Consider the following 15,927-nt stretch of genomic DNA (forward strand, 5'->3'; position numbering starts at 1 on the left):
TGTGAACTGGTCAATCTCGTTTTTGTTTTTCCGCTTGGACTTGGGAGAGACTAGTAGTGATGTTGACATGACATCGAAAAAGACTCCCTATAGAGATGACACTTTTTCTCAGTCGCTTCTTCTTCGTCAAGGGGTTGGAATTAGTAAAAGGTCTGAGGATTTGGCTACGCGTATGAACATTCGGAGAAAATGAGAACAAGAAAATACACCGCCTCTTTCGGTGTGAGAAATTACAAATGAATCGTTCAAAGACTTTTAGAAGAAAATTCCAAGAGATTGCAGGTCCACGGCGTTAGCGGCTATTGCAATTTGCAAATTTCCATGTCTACGATGAAAGTGATAAGATAATTCAAAAGAAACGGGCCATTTTGAAAATATGGGTTGACCATTTAATTAAAAGAATTTTACGGTCATCAATGCACTGGCTATCCTCGTATTTTGGATAATTATTACTTTAGAAAGTGGAGTGTTCAAGACTAAACATACTTAACGAGTGTCCGAGAACACTCCTTTGGCAAAAAGAAAGAAGGAAACACATTAATTAAAAGACAGAAATCATTTCTTATTGTCGTTAAGCATCATTAATTAGCAATACAGAACGCTTAAAGAAAAAACAAAATTTTTGGTCTAACCCTTGTCCGGACAGGGCCTTCTGAATTACGCTGAGCTGCTGCTGAACACTCCGCCCGCGCTGTCCACTCCACGTGGGGGAGAAAAGGGAGGAACGCTCGGATGGAGTTGAATGGATTTTCAAAATGGAGATAATGAAATCGGGTCTCCTCTCTGTCCTCTTCCTTATATAATGACTAATGAGGCAGTGACAACTAGCGACGAGGAGGATGAGGGGACAGTCAGCAGTTGAAGTAGTCTAAAGGGCATCATCTACCTCTCTCTCTCTCTCTCTCTCTGGGCATTCGACGTAGCAAGCTACCATTTTTGCATATCATTATTATTCATCCGACCCCTCCCCAGAATAGAATACTCCCATCTTCTCTCGGCTTTGCTTAGGACACTGCACTCGTTTCTTGGCTCACCGATTCTTTTGTCGAGGTAATGCTCGTTTCTCCTTCCTGGTTTTGCTTTCCGAGCGCGTTTTCTATTTTATTCCGTTTGGGGTGTAATTTTTCTGATTTTTTTACTGCGCATTTTAAGTTAAAGTTGTTCTTTGGAGGCGTTGTTTGGATGGCGTTTCGTCTCTTTTCCTGATAGTGACGGATGAGGGTTCCGATTTGGTGTACATTTTTTCTGATTATTTTTTGCCAGTTTAAGTTAATGTTGTTCCTTTGGGGCGTTGTTTGGATGGTGTTTTGTCTCTTTTAGCGGAGGGGAAATTTTTTGATAGTGACGGTATGTGGGTTCTGATCTGGGGTGCATTTTTTCTGATTTTTTTTTTCTGCGCAGTTTAAGTTAAACTTGCTCATTTGAGGCGTTGTTTGGATGGTGTTTTGTTTCTTTCAGCGGAGGGGGAAAGTTTGGATAGCGATAATATGTGGGTTCTGATTTAGGGTGCATTTTTTCAGTGCATTTTAAGTGAAAGTTCTTCCTCCGAGGCGTTGTTTGGATGGGGTTTTGCTCCTTTTAGCGGAGGGGAAAAGTTTTGTAGTGTCGGTATGTGGGTTCTGGGTTCTGATTTGTTGCGACTGATGTGGGTCTCTCTCTGTTGCCTGTTTCAAATTGGGAAAAAGGTGGTGGTCTTGATGAAAATGATGTGCTCATTGCGCTGCTCTAGATCCACAGTCTGTACCTGGATTCGGGGTGGTTTTTCAGTCGTTTTTGGTTATTCTTTTCTGTTGTTGGAGATGATGAAGATACTGTAATCTGATGTCCTGAGAAATTGTATCTTTTCAAGGTTTGTCTTTATTATTAAATTAGTTCTGCAGATCTGTAACCTTTTCTAATGTAGACGGTACGCAAAAGTATCAGATTGAATTACCCTGGACTGTGATAAGCTCATGCTAGGTGGCTCAATCTGCTCTAATTAGCTGAATATTAGCTGAAGATCGTGTTGAAATGGCACCCATTACCATTTGTTTCTTCATGTTTTCTTTATAGTTCTTTGTAACTGAGTTTATGGTGTTTTTGTGCTGATTGCTGGTTTGTTCAACAGACTGCTTCTGAATCAGACAGGCTGCTAAAAAAACCCTCTTTTTTTCAAATGGGAATCTCTTCCTCGTGTCCATTCTCGGACTCCAGCGACTTGGAGTATCAATTCGAATCAGTCATTGTGAAATCTGTTAGTTTTGGAAAAGACCATGTGAAAACCCCAATGAGATCCATCAGTTTCAATGGTCGAGACTGCAAAACCACCATCTTGAAATCCATGGGATCTGGAGAGACAATAGTTGAGGGATCTATTAGTTTCAAAAGAAGGGAGTCGCGGACTATTATCTCAATTGAGGCTCCTCTCTCAAATGAACAGAAGGATGTAGCACTTGCAATGGAAAATGCTAAAGAAATGGTCAACGAATCTGAAACGTTGAATAGTCCCATGTTGGTATCTCAAGAATTGCCTCCTGTTGATCCCGATAGCCCAAAACATGAGGCCGCCGTGAAACTGCAAAAGTTTATAAAAGCTTTCGGACAAGACGAAAGCTAGCAGATTGTGCAGTGCTTGTTGAGCAGAGCTGGTATCTATATTTTTTTAGCTCATGATAATTGTCACACAATGACCAAGCATCTGAGCTTTACTGATGTCTCTCTTCATTGTTGCAGGTGGAAGCTCTTGGATTTCGCTGAACTGAAGCGGAGCTCTGTATCTTTCTTCGACTTGGAGAAGAATGAAACCGCCATTTCCCGTTGGTCGAGAGCAAGAACTAAAGCTGCCAAGGTAAATGCATGGTGGATTCATTCTTGGCCTCCTAATTATACGAGTTAGTGCTCCTATCCTAACCCGCCTTCTTTCACAGGTCGGCAAAGGCTTATTGAAGAATGACAGAGCTCAGAAACTTGCATTGCAACACTGGCTAGAAGCTGTAAGTCCTTCACAAGATGAATTTATCGTTCTTTCCTCTCCCATGTCTGTCACTGATTTTAATCCTTTCTTGGGGCGGAATACAGATTGATCCACGTCATCGTTATGGACATAACCTTCACTTTTACTACGTTAAATGGCTGGATTGTCAAAGCAGAGAACCCTTCTTTTACTGGTATGACAGTTTTCCCTGCTTTGTCTTTTCCGTTTTTGACGTTCAGCAGTTTGTACTCACGGGAACTATCTACTTTAAAATTTCCAGGTTGGACATAGGCGAGGGGAAAGAGGTCAATCTTGTTGAGAAGTGCCCAAGATCCAAACTTCAACAACAGTGCATCAAGTATCTTGGTCCGGTGGGGCATCTCTCTCTTTTTTCATGATGGTGCCATTACTTTTATTGGCTATTATCTTTCTCATAAAACCTTTTCTTTAATACAGAATGAAAGGAAGGCATATGAAGTTATGGTCGAGGACGGAAAGTTTCTTTACAGACAGAGCAGGGACCTCCTCCACACAATTGGTGAACCCGCGGATGCCAAGTGGATTTTTGTACTCAGCACATCCAAGACACTGTATGTCAGTAAAAAGAAGAAGGGCGAATTCCAGCATTCCAGCTTCCTGGCTGGAGGCGCCACTTCTGCTGCAGGGAGATTAGTTGTTGAAAATGGAAGCTTGAAGGTATTGGGGTGATGCAAAGTCAAGTGGCTTTACCTTAGAGAATCTCCACTTTTCGAATGATCTAACAGGCTACATATTCTTATCGGTCTTTTCCACTTTTCTCTTTACAGGCAGTTTGGCCTCATAGTGGTCACTATCGTCCTACACAAGAGAATTTCAATGAGTTCATTTCATTTCTCAAAGAGAATGATGTGGATATCACGAACGTGAAGGTAGTATTGAAGATCATGTTTGCAGTGATTATGTTTTGTTTTGCATCCACTGTAAATGTTGATCAGATTTCATGTAAACGAATTTTTCTCAATTGCCTCAGATGAGTGCAGTGGATGATGAAGAAAGCTTTACTGGCCGGCAAGGGAGCAGCGTTCACGTTAGGAACGATTCATCCGGGCTGGACATAATGCAAAGCGTGCAAGTGCTTGGGACTGACAAGATAGATGTCCAAAACTTGACTCAGGATTTGATGGAGGAAGAGACTGTCGCTGCCGCCAAATTAAGGCAGTTTGGTAACTTCTGGAATAAACCGACTGATGATGAAATATCAGCAGATGGTGAACTGTCCGGAGGACTTGGGAATGGCAACTTGACGAAAGGATCCTGTCGAGACACTTTCTTGCAGAAATCCAAAGTCAACGGTCAGGAAGTAGAGGAAGAAATTCATGCCTCGGCACAAGATTGCATCGTCCCAGAGCCTAAGCTTCGTGCGGAAGAGTCAGAGAGTTTAGCAGTATCGGTTCAAGTGGATAGAGTCGTACGAAGGCCTTCACTTAACAGACCGAAGTCACTGCAATTGGGAAAGCAGTTATCCTGCAAATGGACTACAGGAGCCGGGCCTCGCATTGGCTGCGTAAGGAACTATCCTCCGGAGCTCCAGTTCCGAGTTCTAGAGGAAGCGAACTTGTCTCCTAGAAACCTGGATCCTTCTAGATCACTTTTCTCCCCTCGAACCATTAGTGCACTAGGCATGGTGGCATCACAGGCGAAACCAGCCACGGAACAACAGTGAACTCACCCATGGCGGGTGAAGAAGTCCTCCCCTATTTCAGCGAGGCACATCGATCAATCTGTTTCTCAGTCCTTTGAGATTCTTGGTTCGTTCATTCTTTTCTGTGAATAGAGTCTGATACATGTTTTATTCCACTAGAAGAAAGGGAAGTGGAAAGAAAAGGAAAACAGAACAATAGGTACAAGAAGTGTTGTATAGGGATGTTGTGACAGTTCTGCCATGTATTTTGGGCACACAATGCTCCCATTCATGTTGTATACGCGCTTAAGACGCTAGAATTTCACGGTCTCGATGCCCTTAAAGAAGGCCGACGCCTCATCCATTCTACTCGTCTGGGAAGCTCTTGCCGACTTTCTCTGCATGATGAACAGATTACTGATTCCGTTTCGATGCGGCGTATCGCTCCAGACGGCCGCTTCTGAATAACAGTGAACGATATACTTGAATGACTTTTCAGTAGATGACTGACGTCTGCGACAATTTTGATGCCAAACAGTCCATGGCCAAAGATTTTTCTCGACCTCAACGTTCTACATTCTTGAGTTCGTAGAAGACAGACAGTGCCAAAAAATGCTCGAAATTTAGCAATAATCTGCAGCGAAAACCGAGTTACTTGTTCATCGATCTTGTTCTCAGTCTGACAAATCCCATCACAACAATTTGCTCCATTGTTCCAATTGCGGAAAACAGGCGATTAAATAATAAAATAAACAGAAGAAAGAAAATACATTGGATACTAGATTTATGTTATATTCATGGGGAGAATAGTGACGAATTCCATTATAAATCAAGCGATATTTGAAAATTACAATTACACTCGAGTCACTTAAACACTCTTAATATTTTCTAAGCCTTAATTACACTCAATAACTTATGTAGTGTTTTGCCTTATAATTCCTCGCAAAATAATATCTTGATTTCACAAAAAAATTATACACAAATTCTTATCATAAGAATTTAATCAACTTCAATTCTAAAAACTTCGTGGTGTAACTGCACGAATAATATCCACGAGATAACCAATGTCAAGCACTTACTTGAAAATGGTGTTTTTATATTTCTTTGTAATCAACTTTGGAACAACCCACAAAGATAGCTCGCCACCCAAGCGCTCGGAACGACACTTCAATTGAAGCACTCATGGTGCACCTAATTCATGCATGACTCATGAGCACTTATATTGTGACGCCCCAAGCATGCCACAGCTAACGCAACTACTAAAGTCTTTTCACTTTTTTTAAGCTTGCATAAGCATGTGCGGTTAAAGAATATCTAGGACATCTAGAATTTCAAAGGAATGCACGCGTAAATGCAAACCAGGCAATCTCATTTCATTTCTTATTTCTATATATCTTAGGTGATAGGATCCGGGTACATTGGAAGATGAGCAAAAGGTACTACTACTCTGTACCATATCCAAAAGCTTCAACATCTCATTATCCCAACCTGAATACTATGTCATCTACCTCCCACGTGCAGTACGTTCCAAATCTTGGCCCGATCTTCCCAAAATGCTACTTATTTGAGAAATAATGATTAACCATGAGTGAGCACAAAGCTCAACAAGTAAACTACTAGCCAATCTATACAATATATGTCAATAACAACACATGTGAAAAAGTTTAAACACGTAATATAGAAGACTATTTTGAAGGCAACTTGCCTAAGAACCTTTGTCCAAATCAGGATAACAAATGGGAAAACATTTCCTCTGAAATAGTAACCCAATAAAACTTAAATAAAATTTGAAATAGCAATTGATCATTTTACTGTGAGTATCTCGCACCCATCTTCCGGAGAACTCCGTTACCCCTCGAGCATCTTGCACCCATTTGGCATCGTGAGGACATCTGGGGGAATCATGTTATACCCCTCAAGCATTTGGAAGAACCCAGTTACCCCTCTAGGCATCTCTATTACAACTCAAGGTATTGTTGTCCCAAGGACTGATGACATCTCCAAATCACACACTTATCCCATAGTGTAGCGATTCTATAATTCAATTTAAACATGCCATCCATTGAGTTAATGCACAGAAATAGTCAAGTGTCTACCATCAACTAGCCTTGAGGCATGCTGTGTTGGGAAATATGGCTTCGAATCATTAAAGCAGTCAAGTCGGATTTTGAGGCATGATATCATTTTCTTTAAGAATTAGTTTGCCCCACAATGTTGCGAATAGTCACCGATAAATATCCTTCAAGTTACAACAAAATCTCAAATGAGAATACTAAATAACAATTCTAATATTTTGCATAGACAACTTTTCACGAAAGATTGCAAAATGAATAAAAGTTTCCAGCAAGTAGGCTAAGTGCGCCTCACGCACCCACATGCAGGTAGTGCGAAGTCTAGTCCATATTCCAACTTTTTCTTTAAACACACTAGACTAAAAAATGTTCACACTTATAAATTTGCCCATTTACTCCCAACTTTCCTACTAGGGATAAGGAAAAGCACATTTTTTTTTTTTATTTCGTAAACAAACATCCAACATGTTGTTGTCCGCCTGATAGTACCAGTCCGAACAGTGTCGCAAATGGTTTATCATTCAATGGCTTATTGGAATCTTGAGTAGAATGTCCAACAGGATATTAGATTGGCTTCCTTTAAGTGAAACTCTCATTCTTTTCTGATGACGAAGTATTCCTTGTTAGAATCATGTGCTTTTTGAATTACATAATTCAGAATGGTGCAACGCACTCTCACGAGCAAGTCGACAAGAAAATGGAACACTCTTGCATTTGTTCGTGGAATAGGACAACAAGGCCCTGTTTGATAACCATTCAAACATGATTAAATTTTGATTTTTTATTCTCAGAATCAGTTTGGGCCGACAATCGCGTTTGATAAAATTTTTGTTTTTAGGAACAAATTTGTTTTCTGGAACAGATTGGAAGTGGAATCAAGAATAAAAAATAAAAAAGTTGATTCTTGTTCTTCGAATGAATTTGAGAATAAAAAACCAACTTTTCTTCTTCTTCCCTTTGACCATCTCGCGACCGCCATCCATCCCCGCTCGCCACCGCCCGCCGTCCGCCGTCCGCCGCCGCCGTTGGTCCACGAGCTCGCCATGCCAGGGCGAGGTCTAACGAGCTTGTTAGAGGCAAGCCCAGCCATTGGTGAGGCTTGGCCTCCCAGATTTGGCGAGGCTAAGCCTCACCGGTGGCCAGGCGGGCCTCGGCGGGGTTGGGTGAGCCCGCCTAGCCATCGGCAAGGCTGGGCAAGCCTCGCGACACCCAGCCTCGCCGGTGGCCAGGTCGGCCTCACCGGGGCTGGGTGAGGCCAACCGGCCATCGGCAAGGCTTGGCCGACGAGGGCCGGCGACGCTTTGGTGAGGTCGCCCATAAGAAGAAGAAGAAGAAGAATAGGAGAAAAAGGAAAAAAATAAAAGAAAAAAAGGAAAAAAAAAAAAAATAAAAATTTTAAAAAATTTTGAACAGAATTAATGAACACGGTACCAAACGTAATTTATTCCGTAATAAAAAGTTTTGAGCGAGTTCCCAAATAGCTTAAAATGCTTACAATCAGCTCCCGGGTTCGAATAAAAAGAATCATTTTTTATTAGAATTTACTCCCGAAAATGGAGATTGTTACCAACGCGCCCCAAATGAGTAATGGAGTCCCGGAGGCATTGGCATGTTAGTCTGTGTTATGGATATAAATATGGCTCTTTTTCAATGTAAAAGGCATTGAAGATTAGGTGGTGGAAGTAAAATGTTTCATGAAGGATGTTTAAATCACGTTAATTAGCAACAACACTAAATATTTCTGATGCCAATTGTAAGTTAGATCGCTGAGAATATATTATACGTTAAAGTGTCTCTTCTTCAGTGAGCTGATAGTGTCTCTGCTTGGTTTTTTTTTTTTTTTTTCTTTTAAAGAAAACGTCTGTTAAAAATTTCTTTATCTTTCCTGAAAAACAGGTGACTGGTCTATTCTTTGCTTCTTAAAGCATTTTCTATCGAATAAAAGATTCAATCATGTAATGAGAGTAGCGGTGCAGTTTTGTGCGCCATGGCATACCTGTTGCTTGTAATTGAGTTAAACATGGCATAATATGGTATGGAACTGAAGGTAAGCTATGAGTTTCTCCTTTGAAGTGCTTGGTGGCGATCAATTAAGATGTTCTCCCTCTTCTATTTCTTGTAGCATTAGTATTGGAACTTTTCTGTTTTGGAGCAAATTTTTGTAACTAGTTGTCATTTTCATGTTATTTGCAGGTTAACACATTTAAGAAAGCATGCGTGGCTGTTTATCCAAGTACTGTGCAGCACGATATTGTGTGGTTTTGGCCAAATAGTGATCCTCGGTACAAAGACATTATTATGAACAAGAAACCCCCGTACATTCCAGAACTAGATGATCCATCTTTTATCATGTGCTTAAAGAACGTGTTATGTTTGCTTTTGCAATCATCATAAATGCTATATTAACAGGTCTATCCTATGACCGGCTTGCACTTGACTGCTCTAAAACATGTGAATCTTCATTTTCAGTTACGAGGTGCAGATTCAAAATCTTACGGATCCTGCTCACCTCCCATATGCCCACTATGGTATAATGCCAAGTCAACAGCCGAAAAAGAGATAAGAACTTCCTCTCCACGGTAACTCCGCCGATTACATTTTGACTTCCTTTGAGAAGCTTATCCAACACCTCGTATGCTCTTTTCACTGTGAAAGCTGATAGAGAAGGGGGAGGGCCAGTTGAACCGAGTATAAAGAAACTCGATATTGATGGTTTCTTAGCAAAGCAGGAGAGGGGAATTAGCAAATTCATGCCGCCATGCATATTTTGTACTTACCCTGAACCTCCGCTGGATCCGGGAAATGGGACTGCCATGTCAGATGGAAGCAAAATGGTATGGAACGATACATAAATTGGTGAATTTATTAGCAATTGATCTCTATTTGTTTGCTTTGAATAATAGTTTCCAACTATGTATATCGGACACAGGAGTCTTCACCACCTGCGGCAACATGGAGAATGGCTTTGATTCTCATTTGCATCCCAGTGAGTCCTGGTAACTGCAGATTGATATGGACCTGCCCGAGAAACTTCAGATTGATATGGACCTGCCCGAGAAACTATGGAGTATGGATTGACCAAGTGGTTCCACGATGGATATTTCACGTGGGACCGAACCTGCTTGTGGATTCAGATTTACCTCTTCTTCATGTTGAGGTAGTCTTTTTGTTAAGACCTTCATCCCTCAGCTATTCTTGTTAGTTGCTGATTATGCACAGGATGTTTAAATGCTAGCATGGATCACTAACTGCAGATAGTGGTCTCTAGGACAAAAAATCTCTACGGAAAAATGGTTATAAAATGGTGACTAGTGGTTGGCTGTAGAAAGGGCACAAAAACTTTAAATGGATTACTACGAGTCCTAGTTGTCATTTCAAGTCTAGCTTAGAGTGATGTAACTGTCATTAGCTTGTCTAAGTTTTTTGTTGAAGATTTCCCCACCTTCTCCTTAGTTGCTTATTCTTTTATGTCTCTTCTCATCGAGGATCTGAGTGTGTAGCATCTTCCTGATTGAAACGTAAGAATACTGCTGTAGAAATGCCAGGCCCCAGGATTTGCTTAGACTCACCTAACTATCATGGTTCCTAACTTCCTTACGCCTTTCAGGAGAAAAGAATAATGGAGGTGGGCACTTCCAATTGGCAAAAGGCCCGTTTCTTGCCAGCAAAGCTGGATGCTCTTGTTTTCGGTTTCAGGAAGTGGTTGAACAAGTACGCCGGTGGTCAAGCTGATTGGAGGGGCAAGTTCAGTGGTTCTCTTCCCGCTGCTCCTCCAAGAGAGCCGCTGATGGACAGGTGATCCATTTAAGATTTAATTAGTTGTCTCGAGCTTTTGAAGTCTTGTGCACTGATAACATGGCAAAAGGACGTTTGAAGCCATCACAAGAAAAATTACCATTACTTCAACGGGAAAGAAAAGTCAGTCCATCCCGTTTCTGCTGAGTGATTCTGGTTAGCTTCCTTAGGGTTCTTATTTAGGGTGGTAGAGAAAATCATCAAGTTCGCAGTGGCTTCCAATGCAATTTTTATGCTACGGAGAAAGTCGGTTGCAACTTTCGCAGGTACTGGTCTCACGTGGTGAACTGCCGCAGCTGCAATGATGCATACAAAGGTCTCAACACTCGAGGTCGCCTTGCAGGTGCTGTCTGTAGCTTCTCTGGGAATTGTTGCCGTAGCGAAACAAAATGCGTTGTTGGCTATAGCAAGAACTACATTTGTGGTGATGGCCGTACTGTTCTTTGGGGCATCCTAAATGGTTGGCTCATTTCGTCTACAAGAATTTCCGGTTCCATGACTTTGACCATGCCTTCCGCTAAGATCTGAGTTTCGATATCTCCCCTTTTTCTCTCCCTGATCTCTGCGGAGATCCTTTTTGTACATAACACCACACCCCCTCCTATGTTTAAAGAATAAAGACCCAAAGAGATGGACTTCGGGTACCATATTTGCGAAGAAAGTGATTATGAAACTAGCTGGCGGTCAGTGTTCTTATGGCACGATTCGTGGTGTTTATGATGGGATTTCTCTTATTTTATATTCCTCGTTTCAGTAAAAATCTGCAGCCATATAGTCATAAGATGCTAGAAACAACACTTTGCAGCAGAATGCTGTGAAAATTCAAATCGAAGAGCTTTGTACAACCAACCTGCGAGAATGAGGAAGACAAGGATACATCTAAGAACTTGGAATGTCCTGCGCATGCTTACTACAGTAGGAATGTTGTCGAGTCATCTCCAGGATCTGTTCTAATGACAAACGAGCAGATCCCATAGGCATAAGGAACATGTGTTGAACTGAGCTGGGGCATCTTGCTGGTGCTGTGCTCACATCAAAGTGGAAAAGAAATGATTCATCGTCGGATACCAAGTCATTGTCATCCCAACCACCTCCACAACCCCCAGCTGATCAGCCACCATTATGGGCTTTTCATATGCAACTCCTCAGTCGCACACGAACGCCACACGATCCTTTGAGTTGGAGAGTCATTTTAGCTAAAATTGTCAGATTTAATTTGGGCAAATTGCGTAACAATTCCTGAAAAGTCAATTACTTTGTGTGCACTTCATTTCTAAAACTAATAATCTGTGTATTTAATCCTAAGCCTTGTCGACGCCACCAGCTTTTGCTTTTCCATCGAAACTGTGAATTTCAAAGGGGCGAAAATGTACACATGATTTTATTTATCTTTTTTTTTTTTTTAATCCTGCGTGGTTTTTAAACATTTTTTCAATAAGTGAATGTGAGAGGGCATAATTTTGTGATGCTACGTCGGAAAATTAAAAGAAAAATTTGAAAATAAACATGAATTCTGGCAAATTGGAGAAACTAATAATAAAGAAAAGGAAAAATGACAACAGAGTTGAATGCAAAGGATTTCAATTCAAATGATATTGATGAAATACAAATAGTTTTGATAAACCCTATTTGCCTCTAGGTTAAAGGATTTTTAAGGAATGCAAATAGTGTTTAATACTATTTGCTTTGGTCATTTTAAAAAAAAAGAAAAAAAATTCAATAGTGACCCAACTCAAGTGAAGCTAGAAGCTTTGGTCACAGTGGTTGTTGAAGTTGCATGACCCTAGGCTAGGCATAGCTGGAGTGGATCGATCCTAGGTAACCAACTACCGAGGTTGCACGACCTTAAGCAAGGTGAAACCAAGTTGTATGACCTTAGGCAAGTCACTCATGAGAACAACAACAAGATAGACCTAAATAGAGGTAAACTTAGGCAACGGATTGCCAAGACCGGATAGATCTTAAATAGATGTCTAATCCTTGTTGCAACTAGTGGCAGCCTCAAATAGCCTCGGCAGGTGAGCCTTGACCTCCGTGACCCTTGTGTAACCTTGGTGAGCCGTTGGCAATCCTCATGCAATGATGAAAGTCAATGACCCTTGGCCTTGCAAAGATGATGAACATTTAGGATCACAAAAGGAACATAAACTCGTTGAAATCAATGGCGGCCTCAAGTAGCCTCGACAGGCGAGCCTTGGCCTCCGTGACCCTCGTGTAACCTTGGCGAGCCATTGGCAATCTTCATGCAACGATGAATGTCAATGACCCTTGGCTTTGCAAAGGTGATGAACATTCAGGAGCACAAAAGGAACATGAAATCATTAGTGAGGGCAAAATTCAAATAAAATGATTCATTAGGTTTCAGCATTCTAAAACCACTAGAAAGCTACAGTCACTCCGCCCTCTACCTTACCTTGAGAAAAAAGCCTTTGTGGAGATGCATGGTCTCTGCCAAATGAGCTTTCATTTTGGCTTGCAAGACACCCTTTTCTTTGCATTCATTCCTGAATAGCAAGAAATTTTTCTTTTTTGGATCGATAAGTAGACATCAATCACGACATTGTATAACACCATACTAAGCTGATGATGATTCATCATTATTTCAAAATAAATAAATAAATAAATTTCGCCCATGTGAGTGAAAACGTCTGTAGCAAGCAAAGCGCAACGACAAGCGACAGATAGACAGAGACCAGAGGAAAAAAAAAAAAAAACCCCACGACATAAAACAAATCTCGGAAAACCCAAAAAAAAAATTAAGAAAAAAAAGAGCCTTTCGACACCCCAACGCCCACCACCGACACCAAGGTAAGCTCAAGCTCACTGAACAGGAATCCTGAAAGCCCAAGATTTGTAGAAACCTCCATCTCTATCTCCATTTCTGCAACAACTCAAGCTCGACTGCAAGCGCAAAACCCTTCTCCAAGCTCTCATCTTTTCACTGCCATTCCGTCTCTCTCGCTCTCTCCGCTTCTGGGTCTCGGCCGCCCGCCGCAAAAGAGGGCGAGAAACGCAGCCGCCCCGCAATGAAAGATCCAGATCCGGGAGCCGAGCCCGTCGCCCAGAACCTCATCAAGCTCATCAGCAATGTCTGCTTCTCCGTCTTCGTCTTCTCCGTCCTGATCGTCACCGTCGTCGCCATCACCTACCAGCCCCCGGACCCGTGGCTCGAGTCCGCCCCCGCCCTCACCAGGCTGTTCACGCAGACCGAGAATGCCACCTTCAAGAACGACGACTCCGTCCTCAAGACCGGCGAGGACTTGCCCCTCCTCGCCCCCGCGGTCACCCCGACTCCCGCGCCGATCCCAATCGCGATCGCCGCGCCGCCGCCGACGGAGATCGAGAGGGCCGGAGCGGCGACGGCGAATTCGACCGCCGAGGCCGAGGCCGAGCCGGTGCCCGAGCCCTCGTGCGATGAGGCGGCCCTGTTGCCCGTCAACTGTTCGGATCCCCGCGTTCTGGTCGCCGTCAAGAGGTTCAATGCGAGAGCCTTTAGGTCTATCGTGTTCCTGGGTTATCAGACTCCGGTCAACGGTTCGAAAGCCGACGAGTGCGACGTGATGTGGAGGTTCAGGAACAGGAGGGAGAAATCTTGGAGGAAGTACAGGGACTTTAGGAGGTTCAAGATTGGCATTGGAGAGGACTGCACTTACAAGGTGGCGCATCCGGGCGCTTGGCATTCGGGCGTCAATGCGCGGCCGGCGAAGAGCCGCAGATCCAACGCCACTAGGAGCGGCAAGAAACCGAAAGTTCCGGCTCCTTCCGTTAGGGACGACGAGATCAATGACACTATACCGACTCTGGGATCCAATACGAGTTTCAGGAAGGGGAGATACTTGTACTACTCTCGCGGAGCGGATCACTGTAAAGGGATGAATCATTACTTGTGGAGCTTCCTCTGCGGGCTGGGCGAGGCGATGTACCTCAATCGCACTTTCGTGATGGATCTCAAGATCTGCCTGGCGGCCACATACAACCCGAGTAAAAAAGATGAGGAAGGGAAGGATTTCCGGTTCTATTTCGACTTCGAGCATCTCAAGGAGTCGGCGTCGATCGTGGAGGAAGGCGAGTTTTGGAGGGATTGGAAGAAATGGGACGAGACTCACAAGAAAAAGGTTCCGGTTAAGAAGGTCGGGACTCACAAAGTCACGCCGATGCAGCTCAAGAAAGATAAAAGCACGATCATATGGCGGCAGTTCAATGCTCCGGAGGAGACGGAGAATTACTGGTACAGGGTCTGCGAAGCGCAGGCCGCGAATTACATCCACAGGCCGTGGCAAGCGATCTGGAAGTCGAAGAGACTGATGAACATCGTCACGGAGATCAGCGGAAGAATGGACTGGGATTTCGATGTGGTCCATGTGGTTCGGGGGGAGAAGGCACAAAATAAGGCCCTCTGGCCTCACTTGGATTCCGATACATCCCCCGAAGCTATTCTTGCTAAGCTTCGGGAGGTGATCCATCCGTGGAGAAATCTGTACGTGGCAACGAATGAGCCCTTCTACAACTACTTCGACAAATTGAGGTCTCAATACAAGGTGCATCTGCTGGATGATTATAGGGAGTTGTGGGGCAATACGAGCGAGTGGTACAATGAGACAAGGCTTCTTAACAATGGGAATCCGGTCGAATTCGATGGTTATATGAGGGTGGCGGTGGACACTGAGGTACTATACCGGGCAAAAACGAGAGTCGAAACTTTCTACAATCTAACAAAAGATTGCAAGAATGGAATCAATACATGCTGAAGCTGAGCATAATTTGATGTTCTCATATCATTTCTTCCACACATTGATCTGTGGCTATGGAAATTTGTGAAATTTGGTGTATGGGACGGGGTTCTTTAGGAAATTCGTTGCCTAGTCATTACAGGTCAGTTCTTTCATTGCGTTGATGTCCTGCAATTTGATGAGCAAGCCAATTCATATTTGTAACATAGTCTATTTTCATTATAGTCTTCATCATGGTCGTTGCATCAACAGATGGCACTGCAATTATCCTCTTTACTCTCTCTATAATCTCCATGAATTTTGTAACGGAAATTTGTGGGAGAATTCAGATAGCAGTTTAGAGGCCAACTGCTAAATGAATGTAGTGCGTTAAAAAGCATGTGTGAGATTTGTTTGACTGACTTTTAAACCTTTTTACAAGTGGGAGGCCTCAATTACAGAGCAGCTTGTTTCCTTTATTTAGTCCCAAGAACAATGCTAAGTATATGAAGATTGGTTTATAAGATCGATTTACTTTGATGTGGCAAACTGTGGCCTGGTATTAAATTGGTTCAGTTGTTTAGCTACCTGCTTGCAGTCTGCTACATCAGTCTTATAGACTATTCTTAATATAACCTAGCAGCACTCCTGTGTTGGCTGAACAGACTCTCGCAGACATTAGCTGCAGGATTATGAGATCGAAGGTTGGTTAACAACTCGATCCTTTACTCTATCTTC

At 42.7% G+C, this 15,927-nt stretch overlaps 2 protein-coding genes and 1 pseudogene across 2 annotated transcripts; all 3 read left to right on the forward strand.

The window, feature by feature from the left end:
- Positions 1–837: 837 nt before the first annotated feature.
- On the forward strand, positions 838–4,957 carry LOC104422317 (IQ domain-containing protein IQM2). Its single transcript, XM_010034608.3, is given in 10 exon segments — positions 838–1,050; positions 2,108–2,561; positions 2,564–2,627; positions 2,713–2,827; positions 2,907–2,972; positions 3,058–3,146; positions 3,234–3,324; positions 3,410–3,649; positions 3,760–3,861; positions 3,963–4,957. Coding segments are annotated over 9 exon segments (1,866 nt in total). The 5' UTR covers positions 838–1,050; positions 2,108–2,155; the 3' UTR covers positions 4,656–4,957.
- Positions 4,958–8,720: 3,763 nt separating this feature from the next.
- Positions 8,721–11,331, forward strand: LOC120288772 (annotated as a pseudogene).
- A 1,912-nt stretch (positions 11,332–13,243) lies between these two features.
- Positions 13,244–15,649, forward strand: LOC104422318. Its single transcript, XM_039303686.1, has one exon. It carries the CDS (start codon positions 13,507–13,509, stop codon positions 15,226–15,228), a length of 1,722 nt encoding a protein of 573 aa, XP_039159620.1. The 5' UTR covers positions 13,244–13,506; the 3' UTR covers positions 15,229–15,649.
- Positions 15,650–15,927: the final 278 nt, after the last annotated feature.

The sequence above is a fragment of the Eucalyptus grandis genome, chromosome 10, assembly GCF_016545825.1.
Source record: "Eucalyptus grandis isolate ANBG69807.140 chromosome 10, ASM1654582v1, whole genome shotgun sequence".
Classification (NCBI taxonomy): Eukaryota; Viridiplantae; Streptophyta; class Magnoliopsida; order Myrtales; family Myrtaceae; genus Eucalyptus; species Eucalyptus grandis.